The sequence below is a fragment of the Falco cherrug genome, chromosome 3, assembly GCF_023634085.1.
Source record: "Falco cherrug isolate bFalChe1 chromosome 3, bFalChe1.pri, whole genome shotgun sequence".
NCBI classification, from domain to species: domain Eukaryota; kingdom Metazoa; phylum Chordata; class Aves; order Falconiformes; family Falconidae; genus Falco; species Falco cherrug.
In genome coordinates, this window is record NC_073699.1 from 52,046,162 (window position 1) to 52,059,109 (window position 12,948).

A 12,948-nucleotide genomic window follows, 5' to 3' on the forward strand; every position below is an offset into this window, starting at 1 on the left:
GCTGTTTGAGGGGAGTTACAAGGATAACCAAGCTAAAAATCTTCTTGGCAGGGTTGAAACACACAAAAAGGACAGATCACAGTTTGGGAGGTTCAGGTTGGACATCAGGAAAAAATAAAAACCATGAGGAGGGTGGCACTGCACGGGGCGGGGGCGGGGGGGGGATGCCCAGAAAGGTGTTGAGATTTCCATCTGTGGAGGTTTAAAATTCTTTTCTAGAGAAAGCCATGGCTGACACGGTCTTGTCTTGGAGCCAGACCTGTGTCAGGTGGAAGACTGGACCAAATGGCCTCCTGAAGGTCCAGTCAACCAATGCACCTACACCTCTGTGATCTTCTGAGCTCCTGGCATGAAGCTCATGCAAGGAACACGAACATGAACATGCAGTGCATGAACTTTAAATGCAGCCAGTCAGCTCTGCCTCGCAGTGTTTGGGGACCTACAGCCAAAGAGAGGCCAGGGCACAGCTTGGAAAAGTGACCTCAGGCAGCGGGTGCAGCAAATATGAAACCCACACATTCCTCAACTGTGGGACAGTAGGACAGTAATCTGACTTGGACCCTGGGCTACAGATCCTGTGTCCCGTCTTTCCCCAAGAGTAAATGGCCAGGTCCATATTGCAAAGGGCTGAAAATGTCAGTGGCCAGTGCAACACACACTAGCTGTAAAATCTTATTTCCTTCCCAGAAAAAAAAAAAAGAGATATGCAGGGCAGTTGTATTTGCACAGCACTGAGACGAATTGTCTGTGCCTGTCAGCTTAGCCAACAGTCTTTCTCGCAGCGGCACACCAGGTGGACTGGACTGACCACTTGGCCCATGGGTTTTATCACCTGACATTTTGGCAATATTCCTAATCTCGGCTGGTAAACATGAAAACTGAGTTTGGAGAAAAAGAGAAAAGATGAGAAAAACATAAATGTGTTGAATAAGACTTTTGTCCTGAAAAAACCAGTCATATTGAATAAATAATATTTTGTTAACAATGCATTCATATAAATAAATTGAGGGGATATGGAGTTTTTGTGTTTGAAAAATTTCCACCTGTTTCAATGCAAAGCATTCAGTCAGTTTTGCAATGGAAAATGTCACCCATAGCCACCCAAAGCCCCAGACCTCACAACAATTTATGTGACAAGGTTTCAAGTGAGTGAAAGGGCTTGGAGTGGGAATGGAATGGAGTCTTCAACTCAAATTAGTACACGCTTTTGTCAAGATATGGAAAATGTGATCACAGTTAAAACAGAGGACAAAACCTCTAATAAAGACTCCTCCCTGTACTCCCTCTCAGTGCATGCTTCAGGTCTGATTTTACTAGCTTTTCACACCTCCTTTTCTGTTATAATAATGCATCTAAATGAACTGGACATGACCAACTAAAATGTTGCCATGCCAGCAATAAGAAACCATTGCTTTAGAAAATCTAGGAAATTGTAGGTCTTGTGGGAACATGTCCACTGCACAAGTAGATGGCTCTTAATTGAAAATGACAACTTTTTAACCACTTCCAGAGATGGAGGCTTTCTGCTCCCATTTGCCATCCTTGGCAAAAAAAACCTGCTATCAGGAGCATAGAGGCAAAATAATGTCAAACTTGCATGTTCCCTTAATTTCAAGATCTGCCTAGAGCCCGCTGAAAACAAGCTCAAATTCACTCTGTTACGCTATTAAAAATAAAACAAGTGGTGTTAAAGTACATTTAACATAAAAAGTAAACTGAAAACATGATTAAATTATGTTTTATATATTACTGGCATCATTCGCTGTCTTGGGAAATTGTTATGCTACATGTTATTTCCAAATCAATTCTAGAGAATTTGTACATAGCGCTTTTAAAACTGCAAATGCAAATAGAATGCAAAAAGCCTTAATCAAATGACACCAACACCACTTGTCCGTGACTGATGAACGAGGAAAAGAACAAAACACTGTGGCTGGCCATCAGCAGCAGTATCACTCATTTGAAACTACAATAAACTGATCTCATTTTTCCCACCTGTTTTTTAAATAAGCACGAATGTAATACTGTTGTGAGGTAAGAAAGTATGTTGGCTTTCAACCTCACATGGCCATCTAGGGCCATACTGACTTTATTTGCATCATCACTGATTGAATAATACTGTCTTAGAAGTAAATGCAGTCGCTAAGCTTCAAGCAAGAACCCAACATAAACAGCAAAAGCACTTCAGACATTTTGACTGGTATGAACTATTTTGGATGTATTTTTCCAGTGCTATGAAATATTAGCACCAAATAAAATACACAAGATATGTAGTCTTCCATATTCGCAAGAGAGTGAATCTTGAGAAGACTAAGCCACGCTTATCTGAGTAGATGTATTTATCACAACGTACTATAATACAGAGTTTCTTCTTGTGGGCGTAGGTGAAGCGCCAAGTTCACCAGTTTTTGTTGGTAATTTCTGCAGGGCCAGGCTTTTACAACTGGTGGGAACATTTCAGTCTTTGGTGCTGGCTGAAGGGCTCCCTTGGGAGCCAAAAGCAGTTTTGCTACGGAATTAACCAGAGCACAGTGCTTTAAAAAGTTTCTTCTTGACATGGTTTCAAAAAGTTTCAGAAGCATACAGGAGAAGAGAGAGTAGCTCAGTCTCAGATCTCTGCTAACTTGAGGCAAGGATACACATTTTTAAGAAAGCTACAGGAGTATGCCTTTCCCCACATCACGCTATCTTAACACCGCTTCTTAACAAAAAAGGAAACTTTAAATGGGATTGCCTGAGATTTATAATTCTAATGAAAAGGATTTTTTTCCACTTAATATTGCAAATGGTTTCTCTGAATGCTACTACCCTCTAAAGCAGGGGTCCTCACACTTTTTAACCAGGGGGCCGGCGCGCGGATGCAGTGGCAGGCAGTCATCTGCGGCTGCTTGGTTTCCCCCCCAACCCCCGGCGGGGGGTTCTGTAAATACCGGGGGCCGGATTGAGGGCCCTGGGGGGCCGTATCCGGCCCGCGGGCCGTAGTTTGAGGACCCCTGCTCTAAAGTCATAGTTATTCATAATTGTAATTAACATTTCCACTAGATAGGTAGTTACACACACATACACTGTTGTTGAAAGCTCTATTTTCCTTCTAATGTGACCTGACCTGTAACTGACAACTGCAACAAAATAGAAGAAGAAAATTTGTTTTTCTGGTTGTCAATGTTTAGGAAACTCTACAAGGCTCATGTTTTTAACAAGGCTACCGGGAAAATGAACGTAACCTGAGGGGCAATGTTAGAAGAATTTTTATGAGCAGTTACTTGGTGTTTATAGTACTCTGTGTATCGCTGTTTATTTGCTTTTCACATCCATTTATTCTGCTTTAGCTGCCAAAGACACTGAGACAGATGCTTCAGAAATACCTAACAGCTTTTAACACTGAAGACCGGCAGCTGCTTTCACAAGGTCCACACGTTAACAACCAAATTCTACTGTCATCAGAAGTTGCAAATACCTTGAACCAGGATCAAATTTTACCATTAACGTTGCCACATAAATAAGGAATTCTAGCATAAAACACGGCATACAAAATCTAGCAACACGAATTCCTGCTAAAGGTGGTGCAGGCTAGGTCACTGGTTTTGCTTATCTGAACATGACCCCGCTCCCAGCTTGAAGTGCCCATTTGATAGTTGACCTTTGGTTGCCTTTAGTTCTGGCTTTGAGGAAGAGACTCAGTTTGTGACCAGCCTGACCCCTAACTTGATTTCTCCTCCCGTTCTGGCCCTGTTACCCCATGGGTCAGTGCCACTGTAGGATGGACAGCATTGTCTCACTGCCATCTTCACAGCAGGGCACCGTACCCCCCCTGGAAGTCAGAAATGTAGAGCCCATAGCTTCAGATGATGCAAGAAGGAAATGTGTAGTCTCCAATTTCCTGGGCAAATGTTCAGAATAACAGGCTACTTCATAAAAATAGCCTTTGTCTGTGCTCCTGAAGAAAAACACAATTGCTGAACTTGGCATTAAACTCAGTGCTGCAACTGTGAGGTTGGCATGTGTGAGGAACATGACCTGATTATGGGCCAGCAGGGTATTTATAGACCTTCTTGCTGTATCTCTGAATTGCCAGACTCTAGCTAGTAGCTGAGTATGCTACACTTTGGATTGGGGCATTTTAAACTTCTACAACACATCTGAAGACACCTCTGTGGTTAAGCAGCTGGTGGATTGCTTTCTTTAATGTTTGCCTAACTCCTGTTTCACACACCAGACTAGATGTTTTCGTGTCATCAGAAATGATTTATTTCAGTTATCCTAGGAAGATGAAAGCATTCTAAGGAATTGAGCTCAGGCTTCCTGAAATGTAATTTGGTTCCTTATCTTCTGGATAAAGTTTCTCTGTACTGGGTAATGTATTTGTCATCATCCTCAGGGACAAAAAGCCCATGTTCTTACTCTTAGGGTCAACAAAGGAAGAAGATAACAAGGGTGGTGGCTTAGCAGGAATCCTCAGGACTAGGACCACATTTCAAAAAGTCCAAAATGATTTAGAGATTCCTAGGCATCCTAACACAGGTTAAAAGAAGAAAGAAAGAGCCTTGTCACATACATTCAGGCAGCACAAGGTGCACTGCAACTGAAATACACATTACGAGGATTAATTCCAAACATTCTTCTAAATTGTAGTGATACTTACTTGAGAGGAGAGAGAGAAGGATATTGCACTCAACTTTGCAAACTGACCTGCAGACAACAAAGGATAGAAAACAAGAAGATGACAAATTAAGCCAGTGAGCAGCCAGGCAGTGTATTATTCTGAAGAAAGCCATGCACAAGCGTAGAAATAAAGGGAACAATTATGGACCCAGAAAATAAACCCAATGAAAAGTGTCTTGCACAACACATCCAGCAAAAGACTGTAACAAGAACACAACGGGTAGCAGATGTGGGAGGGTAAGCACTGTTAGCATATACACTAGTGCATTAAATGTGTTGTTTTCTGGTACCAATACTTGTTATTTACAACATGCTTCCAAAAAAGAGAGAGAAAGAAGCCTCCTTTGAGTTTCTCTGTCCCAGATTTCCTTGTGCTTACTGGGTTTTCTGCTCATACTTTAATACCAATTTAGAGTTTAGCATGAAAATCTTACTTGGAGACATGGTGACACGAAATAACAAGAGTGGGTTTTGACCAACAATCTTCCATGCTACACTACATCTACATGTTTTTAAACTGTGCTGCTTTTACACAAAGCAAGACATTTAATAACATAAAAATGGCTACCATATTGTTACTGAGGTTATCAGTTTGTAACCTTAGTAGGAGTTCATCCTGGCAGATTTTTTCAGCTGACAATTGCATTTTACGATAGGTACAGCCACCAGCTTTTTTGGCTATCCAGATGAATGCAGTGTTCATGTGAGCACAAATAGTAAAATAGTCTGTAATAAATTCCAGTGGTTTGATGCAAAATGAGAATAGTTGACCTGCCACTGTTCAAGTAGGATACCTTCAACAGAACTTTCCCAATTTTCCTTTGGTTTTGCAAGTAGAAAGTTGTGTGTTTATTTTTAGAGCACTCAGTGATACTAGTAGGAAAAAGGAATAGAACAGAAAAGCAAAAAACTACAAATTAACTGCATTGTGCAGAGAACAAGCCAAAGCCAAAGCACATGTTTCAGGATCAATACATGACACTATCCAACCAACTCCTAATTATCCTAGTGGTCCCTCCTAAATTAATAACTTTTCTTGCTTCCTTTTAAATTTGTTCCCTAATAGAAAGTGCATCAGCCACACTGAGAAGGACTTCTTGTGTGTTGCATGCTTTGGGTCTGTGGTCATCAACTACAAATAGCTTCTACTTACAAGTCACTACTGTCAAATCATTGCCTGAGAGGAACCGACGATCTCACGGACAGTGAAGTACATAAATAAATTTCTTTTGGAAAAATGCTATTAAACACAGCTTGTCTGGAAAGAGGACTTTCTGTTCCCTCAGTGAATACATTTTTGAAAGAAAAAAGCCTTCTTTTTTCTCTGTTGTGTCTTGTCATTGTGTCCCCCTTGCCCCCCACCCCCACTTCAAGCGGAAACAAATCTTGTAAAACCATGGGGAATGAAGTTCATCTGGGTGTAGTCTTGGCTGACCTGAATGTGAAAGAAGTTTTATTCTGACACCGATAGGGAGAAGATTTCCTCCCTTTCTTCCGGTAATGTTGTTGGAGGGCAGCAGAAATGCCCTTTTTGACTGAAGCAAGAGTAACACCCAGTTCCATTGACCACCATGTATAATTTCTACTGCACAGTGAATGCCCTTATTTTGCAGTGCACACTCAATTTTGTGCATATATAAAATCCCATTGTAACTTGTGACATTCATGTAACACTGTTGCCATATATTGCATTTCCATACTGTAATCAAAGTACAGTCAAATTGGTCTATCGTTCTTTCTGAAGAAAATGCAATTTTTACCAGTAATAATAACATTTATTATTTGATGCTTGACAGCTGTCACCATTGAGGTACTCCTTCTTTATAACTGACAATTATTTTCCATTACATCAGCAGTAGCTGCTCATCCTGTTCAGAAGTGTAAAGGCTCCCATTTTTGCCATTTCCTATTTTGGATAAAAAATTGTGACAAAAACCCCCATGTCACCCACTGTTGCCTTAGTAGATAGTCTGTAACAATTCTGCTCCTGTCATCATGTCGTTAAAGACATGAAATGACTTTTGTCAGGCTACCACAGGCATGTAACAGACCTAGGTAAACAACAACAACAAGATGCTCACATCAACCTCAAAACTACCTGCAACTTTGATACGAGTCAATGAACTTTTACAATGCGAAGTTATCATGGCAACTGGAGAGAAAAGAAGACCAAAACAGCAGCCATTCTTCATTAGCCTGTCATGAGCCTGTCAGTCCCAGATTCTTGTCTCTGAAGCGACTGGCAGTGGACACTACCGAAAAACTACCAGATAAAAAGGCTAGATTTTGTTAGCTCCCAGCAGTCAGCAGTTTAAAGAATTCCTGCTCCAAAGGTGCTTTTGAACCTCATTTCCATGCACCTGATCTCCCGGTACCTGCTTAATCCTTTTTTTTAGTTCATTTATACTTTTGGTCTCTGTTATGCTCTGTAGTGGTGAGTTCCAAGTTTTAATTGATTGCCATGTGGAAAAATAGTTATTTTTACTTACTTCAGCTCTGCTCCCAAATAGCTGAACTGGGTGTACCCTCCTACTGATACTACTACCAACAATACAGGAAGTAATGAATTTTGTATTAGGATGATCCAAGTCAGAATAACTTAAAAACCAGTGCATTACACCAGCTAGAAATGGAGACCATTATGCACAGGACAGAGTATCTACAGAATTCTAGCTCGCTCTGGCAAATTTGCTTTACTTAAGACTCTTAAACTTGCCCTTTGAAAACTTCCTCAGGGGTGTTTAATGACAAATCCCCAGGCTTCTCTATACTAGATGCTTGCTGAATACTTTGTCCTCTGGAATACAATTCATTTCAGACCTTTTCCTCTCCTTTCAGATTCTGACAATGACAATAATACACAGGGTGCACCTGAGCTTCAGTTCACACTGGAGAAACCATTATGAATAGTTTTCACTACTGGAGAAAAAAATCTAAATATAGCAAGAACTCAAGCTTGATACCACCAGCAGTCCTCTATGGCACAGGGGAATGAGGTCGAAGTGACTTGGTAGGCACTGGCAGAGAACAAGCTCAGAGGCAATTCTGTCCCACTGATGCTCTGGTGAGCTTAAGGACCACTGGTGTGTGCCTCAGGCAGTGTGGTCTTCCTGGACATGCACAAAGGGCAGGTGCACGCCAGCCTGTGCAAGAGAACCACAGCATGTTTTGGAATTTGGCTGCTCTAGTAACTGAGAAGAGATCATGCCTCAGGGCCCAGGACAGGCCAACAAGGGCACTGGGCAGCTATGGTGCATTGTTGTTTCTCACTTATGGAGATATATGGGCAGCTGGTGTCCTCCCACCTGGTATGCCTCATCCTGCAGCTTCTGCTTCAGGTACTCCTCCATTTTCAGCTCGTTCTCCAGCTGGCGGACAGAGTCATTCTCATAATTTTCATCTTCTGCTCTGACATAGGGGTCTGCATCTTCTGTAACCCTAAAAACAATTATAAAAAAATAGCCTCCTGAGATGAATGACATTCAGAGTCAATAAAACTTTATTGTAAGCTATGAGGAGAACGGGATACTTTTAGTCCAAGCACATGCTCCATTAGTTAGTATTTTCCTGGCAGTGGAAAACACTTCTGCTACTTCCCCTCTCCAGTAGTCTTGGTATTGAAGAAGTAGACCAAAGGGCATATTCTGCTGAAGGCATTTTGGGGGTACAGCCCTACAGAAATGAGTAACAAACAGTTCTCAATAATATGCTACAAAGAGGTTTAAACTAAAAATAACTGGAAAGATGCCTGTTGTCCTTCTAGTAAGATTCTGGCTCTAAAATAAATTGGTTTGTTGGTCAATTGAGTTGGTCAATAAAAAGCATTCTGTCTTTTCCATTTAAAAAGTGTTTTTTTCCAGTGGGCTCCAACAGGCCCCTCAATCTGGATAAGCAGTGAGTACAGTCCTACTCGACAGGGCATACTGGGAAGCACAGCTGTCCCACAGCCTCCACACTGCCCGAGTGTACCGGACCGCATGCGAGACAGCTCACTCCTGAGGGCACCCTAAGTTCTGGCCTTTATTGTTTACAGAGCTCACTACCATCCAGCTGTGAAGCTGTCCTCACTCGGATCTAGGCATTTTTTTTGGTAATCAAATAGCTGAGAGGCAGAGAAAATATTACATGCTGCATATTGTTTTCAACAGAAACAGAATGAGATTAAGAAGGCGAATCGAGCAGGTACCCACATGTCACTGCGGATGGAGCCGGTGGCGGCAGCGCTGTGGATGTACCCAGGCTTCCGGGCATGGATCTGCGCGAGGAAAGCCTTCTCGGATGTTGGGGACGGAACAAGGTCATCAAAATGAGTCCGTCCAAATTCAGAATCCACGTTGCTTTCTGTCTCGCTCCCCACTTCTGTGAAGCAAAAGGTGACACATGGTTCCATTTGACTTTCACAAGACTAAGTATACTTGCCTATTTCTCTAAGCCTTCCTCAACCTTTCTGACTTAGAATGCCACCTTCCTCATAGTGAGTAATAGTATATTATTCCACATATACCTGCAGAGCTAATAGTTTTCTTCCTGTGGTGAGGGGCACAATAGTGAAGCTTTTGCTTATCTCAGTTACTAGGTAGGATGTTTTTATGAGGATACCACAGACTGCATTTTATAAGAGGTCTTACATGTTCTCTAGTGACTGAAATTTCTAAAGAGCAAAATCCAATGCCACACCTCTACGTTTGTGGCTTTCAGAACTGCTGTATTCCTGAAGCCTTGTTTAGGTATTTTTTTTCTAAAAGCATAAAAAGCTTTGAAGATGCGTTACACTGGTTCTTTGTTGGTTTATATTTTCTTACCTCCCATTTTTTCAAATACATGTGAAATGTCAGCGTGGTGACTATCCACTCTCACCAGCCTCACTCACCAGAATTCAGTTCTTTTACTAAAGAAGACATGGTGTTGGTGATTGAATCTGCTGCCACCAGCAAATCATTTCTCAAGTTTCGTCTTGCACCTGATGCAAGAGACAGACAAAGCACAGTGTTACTATTCTTTATAAGACATATGTTTTCCTATTGAAAGCAGTTTTAACCCTGTTGAAAGCTGCCATTGTGATAATTCAGGGTATCAAAGTCCTTACGATGGACACGTGCAGAAGAGTTTTCTGCAGAATGGCCTCATTTACTTGTGCTGTATGCAAGAGCAGAAGCCTACCCTCATGCTTCATTTAATCACAATGCCAGATAGGTGGAGATTATTCATTGCCATCAAGCTTGCATTTGTGTGGTGACACCAGCAGACCAAGCCTGGAAGATTAAATCCAGCGTGAACTCATTTACAATGTCTGTGGGGGAGGAGGCAAGAAATGAAGTGTTTTCTCTAAGTTCCCACAGCTCTGCTTAATGACACCATTACTGCCAGGTATTTGCCAGATAATTATGGCAAATGTTGAAGAAACATACTTGAGCTCATCAAGACTGATAGGGATTTTTCTTCTCTGCTCCCTCTCAGCCTCTCCTGTAGCTCAAGGACTTTCCTGTATATTCCACAATTTACTCTCTTTCTCTCTCTCTCTTTAATAAAGGAAGCACTACTGCCTCTCTAAACAGCCCCAGGCTGCTTTTAAACTCTTTCTAATAAAGGATCTAAAAGTGCTTCCCTGCTGAACCTGGCAATATTCCCTTAACCATCAATCATGAAAGATTCTTGTGAGCTGCATGAAATACTCCTTCCCTAGGAGCAGGCTGTGGGTAAATGCATCCTTAACTTCCCCAAATCCCAAACACAGATCCTATTGTAGCTGAATAATCAATATATCCCACAGAATCTCTAATCTTCCAAACTGGATTATTCACAGAAACTGGCAAGATTTTACTGCTGTAGATTCTTTACAAGTGACTGAATGTAAAACAACACATTTTAAAAAGTTCCCCAAATCCTAAAGCGTTTTTTTAAAATATATCTATTAGCAAAGGGTTACTGGAATGTAGTTAACATCTCTCTTACGCACACACACACAATGCTCAGACAGCCACTCCCTCTCTAAAGACTTCTTGATTTTGATTCCCTGAACTATTGCAAACACTATGAAAGAGAAAAAAACCAAACAAGAGAAACCATGCTTTAACCATGGCTTGTCTGCATTACATATATATTGGCAGATCTCTGCTGGCACAGCACAGAATGGAGCCATAAAATCTCAGCCCGCTCCCTCCCTCACAAAGCTGCATGTCAGGATGTGTCAGAATAGCTGGCTTGAAATGCTTCGGGTCTGACCTTCCCACCTAGAGAATATGGTAAATAATGACATAAAGCTAGGTATTTATCAAATGCAACAGTTCTTTAAATGTGATTGCTTACCATTTTATATTACTTTTTATCTTGAACAAAACACATTTATGTACTTAAAAAGCATTTGCCTGAGGCGGCCTTAGTATTATTTATGGATATTTTATTGTGGCCACTACATTATTTCTCTTACTCTTAGCTCTGGAAGAAACAGCCCTATAACAGCATAGGGGTTAGTGGTCCACATTTTTGCCTGCCTTGATTTTCTTCACAGCAGAAAGAAGAAAAATATATCTCGCCTGTTTCTTTTGACACAGAAAATGAGATATCCAGCAACCTGTTACGCTGGGATCAGGAATTATGCCTATGTTCAACACGTGAATTGACTAGCACTTTAGTAAAAAGTTTAGTATAAAGTTTTTGATTGCATTTTCAACCTTGTCTTAAGATACACAGACAGACACAATTCCCATAAAAATCAAGGGGAAGGGTGCATGAGATGGCTGAAATGGGCTCCTGGGAACAAACACACTTCCACTGTAGCCGAGGGACTCCAGAGCTCCACTTACATTTGATTTACACTAGGGAAACAGGGATTTTATTCAAACAGAAGAACTTCAGTGATGTAAATATTTTAGGAGAGAGCAGATCAGAAAAAAAAAGGAATATTTCTTCATTTAGATGACATAGACTAATTACTTTCTTTAGTATTCAACATAATAATTTAATCTGTGGCCTTAGAAATTCAAAATAGTTTAAAATTTATTGTTACTTGACAAAAGAGTGGAAAGAGGAGTGAGAAACATGGTGCAGCCTGCGGCAGTTTTCTGGAGATGCAAAGGAAGGGTTCACCTAGACTTCCAGACTCCATTCCTGTCCAGTCTAGCTGGAGCCTTCTCAAAGGCCCAAAGCCAAAAGACAAGGGACAACAGTCACAGGTTGCATCAAGGGATGTTCCTTGTCCACATACAAGGACAAAAAATTTACAGAGTGAGCATGGCCAAAGAGCGGAACAGAGGGTGTGGAAAACGTGTGCTAGGACCTATCCAGAACTCAACTGGTTCAGGTCCCGAGCAGTCTGATCTCACTCTGAAGCCCTCTTTCTTGGAGCATGAGGACATGGGGACTTACAAGAGCCCTTTCCACCTGAAGTAATTCTATGATTGTATCATCTATTCCTAGCAAAGTCTTTACTTAAAACCAAACACACTGACAATGCCTTGCTGAAGTCAATAGCAATTCTTCTCCTGGTTAACAGAGCACTGGTAATTGGTCTGACCATTCTGCATCAAAATTCCCTCTTACCACCACAAAATCCATTAACTGGCATCACTGTCCAGTTTCTGCTTACCTGCTCCCTTTGACGGCAAAGGCTGATGGCTGACAAAGTTGATTCTCAATGGCAAAACACAGTTGTTGCAGAGCTGGGGATTTTTTTCGTTTTGTTTCATTGCATGCAACTCAGAAGTTCATTTAGTTGTTAACCATGAGAAATAACGATTCTTCAAACAGTCTCTGAGTACCTCAGACCAGCTGTTAATGAGACTTACTTTGTGCAAAGGCTTCCTGCACATCTCCACCCACTCCGGTCAGAGAATCCTGAGGTGCGTGGGTTGGGGTGGAGCAGGCAGAGGCAGACCTGATGGGCATTGGAATCGGTCGACTGATAGTGTGGCTGGGTGAGGAACGTGGGGAGCCTGCCCCTTGGGTCTGAAAAACAATCACAAGGGGTTAAACAGGTCTCCGCAAGACTCCTGCCTGCTGTCCTTGCCACCCATCCCTCAGCTTAAAGGCACCATGCTGTTCGTAGATCAGTTGGGTAATGTTAATTTTGCTAAAAGAAATATACTGAAGTCAGTTGTTAGCAGACAGCAACACTTCCGTGTAGAAAAACAGTAAGTAGGAAAATATGAGTCAAAGTCTGACTTCCTTTAAGCATGGGAAAATGTCAGGCAGCTACATTAAAAAAAAAATCCAAGTTAATAAACACCAAAGTACAGTCCTTCTCTCTGCCCTCTTTGCTCTCTCAATCCCCCCGTTCGCATATGTGTG

At 41.6% G+C, this 12,948-nt stretch overlaps 1 protein-coding gene across 7 annotated transcripts in view; it reads right to left on the bottom strand.

Annotated features, from left to right (window-relative positions):
- The window catches only part of DTNA (dystrobrevin alpha), a 234,294-nt gene that overhangs the window by 5,881 nt on the left and 215,465 nt on the right, over positions 1-12,948 (bottom strand). For 6 of the 7 annotated variants that reach the window (XM_055705134.1, XM_055705132.1, XM_055705133.1 and 3 more), the window contains 4 exons: positions 12,447-12,606; positions 9,533-9,622; positions 8,853-9,021; positions 7,968-8,100 (listed from right to left, as the gene is read on the bottom strand). In XM_055705134.1, coding sequence (XP_055561109.1) covers positions 7,968-8,100; positions 8,853-9,021; positions 9,533-9,622; positions 12,447-12,606 — 552 coding nt within the window. Of the gene's footprint in view, positions 1-4,642; positions 4,690-7,967; positions 8,101-8,852; positions 9,022-9,532; positions 9,623-12,446; positions 12,607-12,948 lie in introns of all 7 variants that reach the window. The other variant, XM_055705138.1, reaches the window with a different exon arrangement.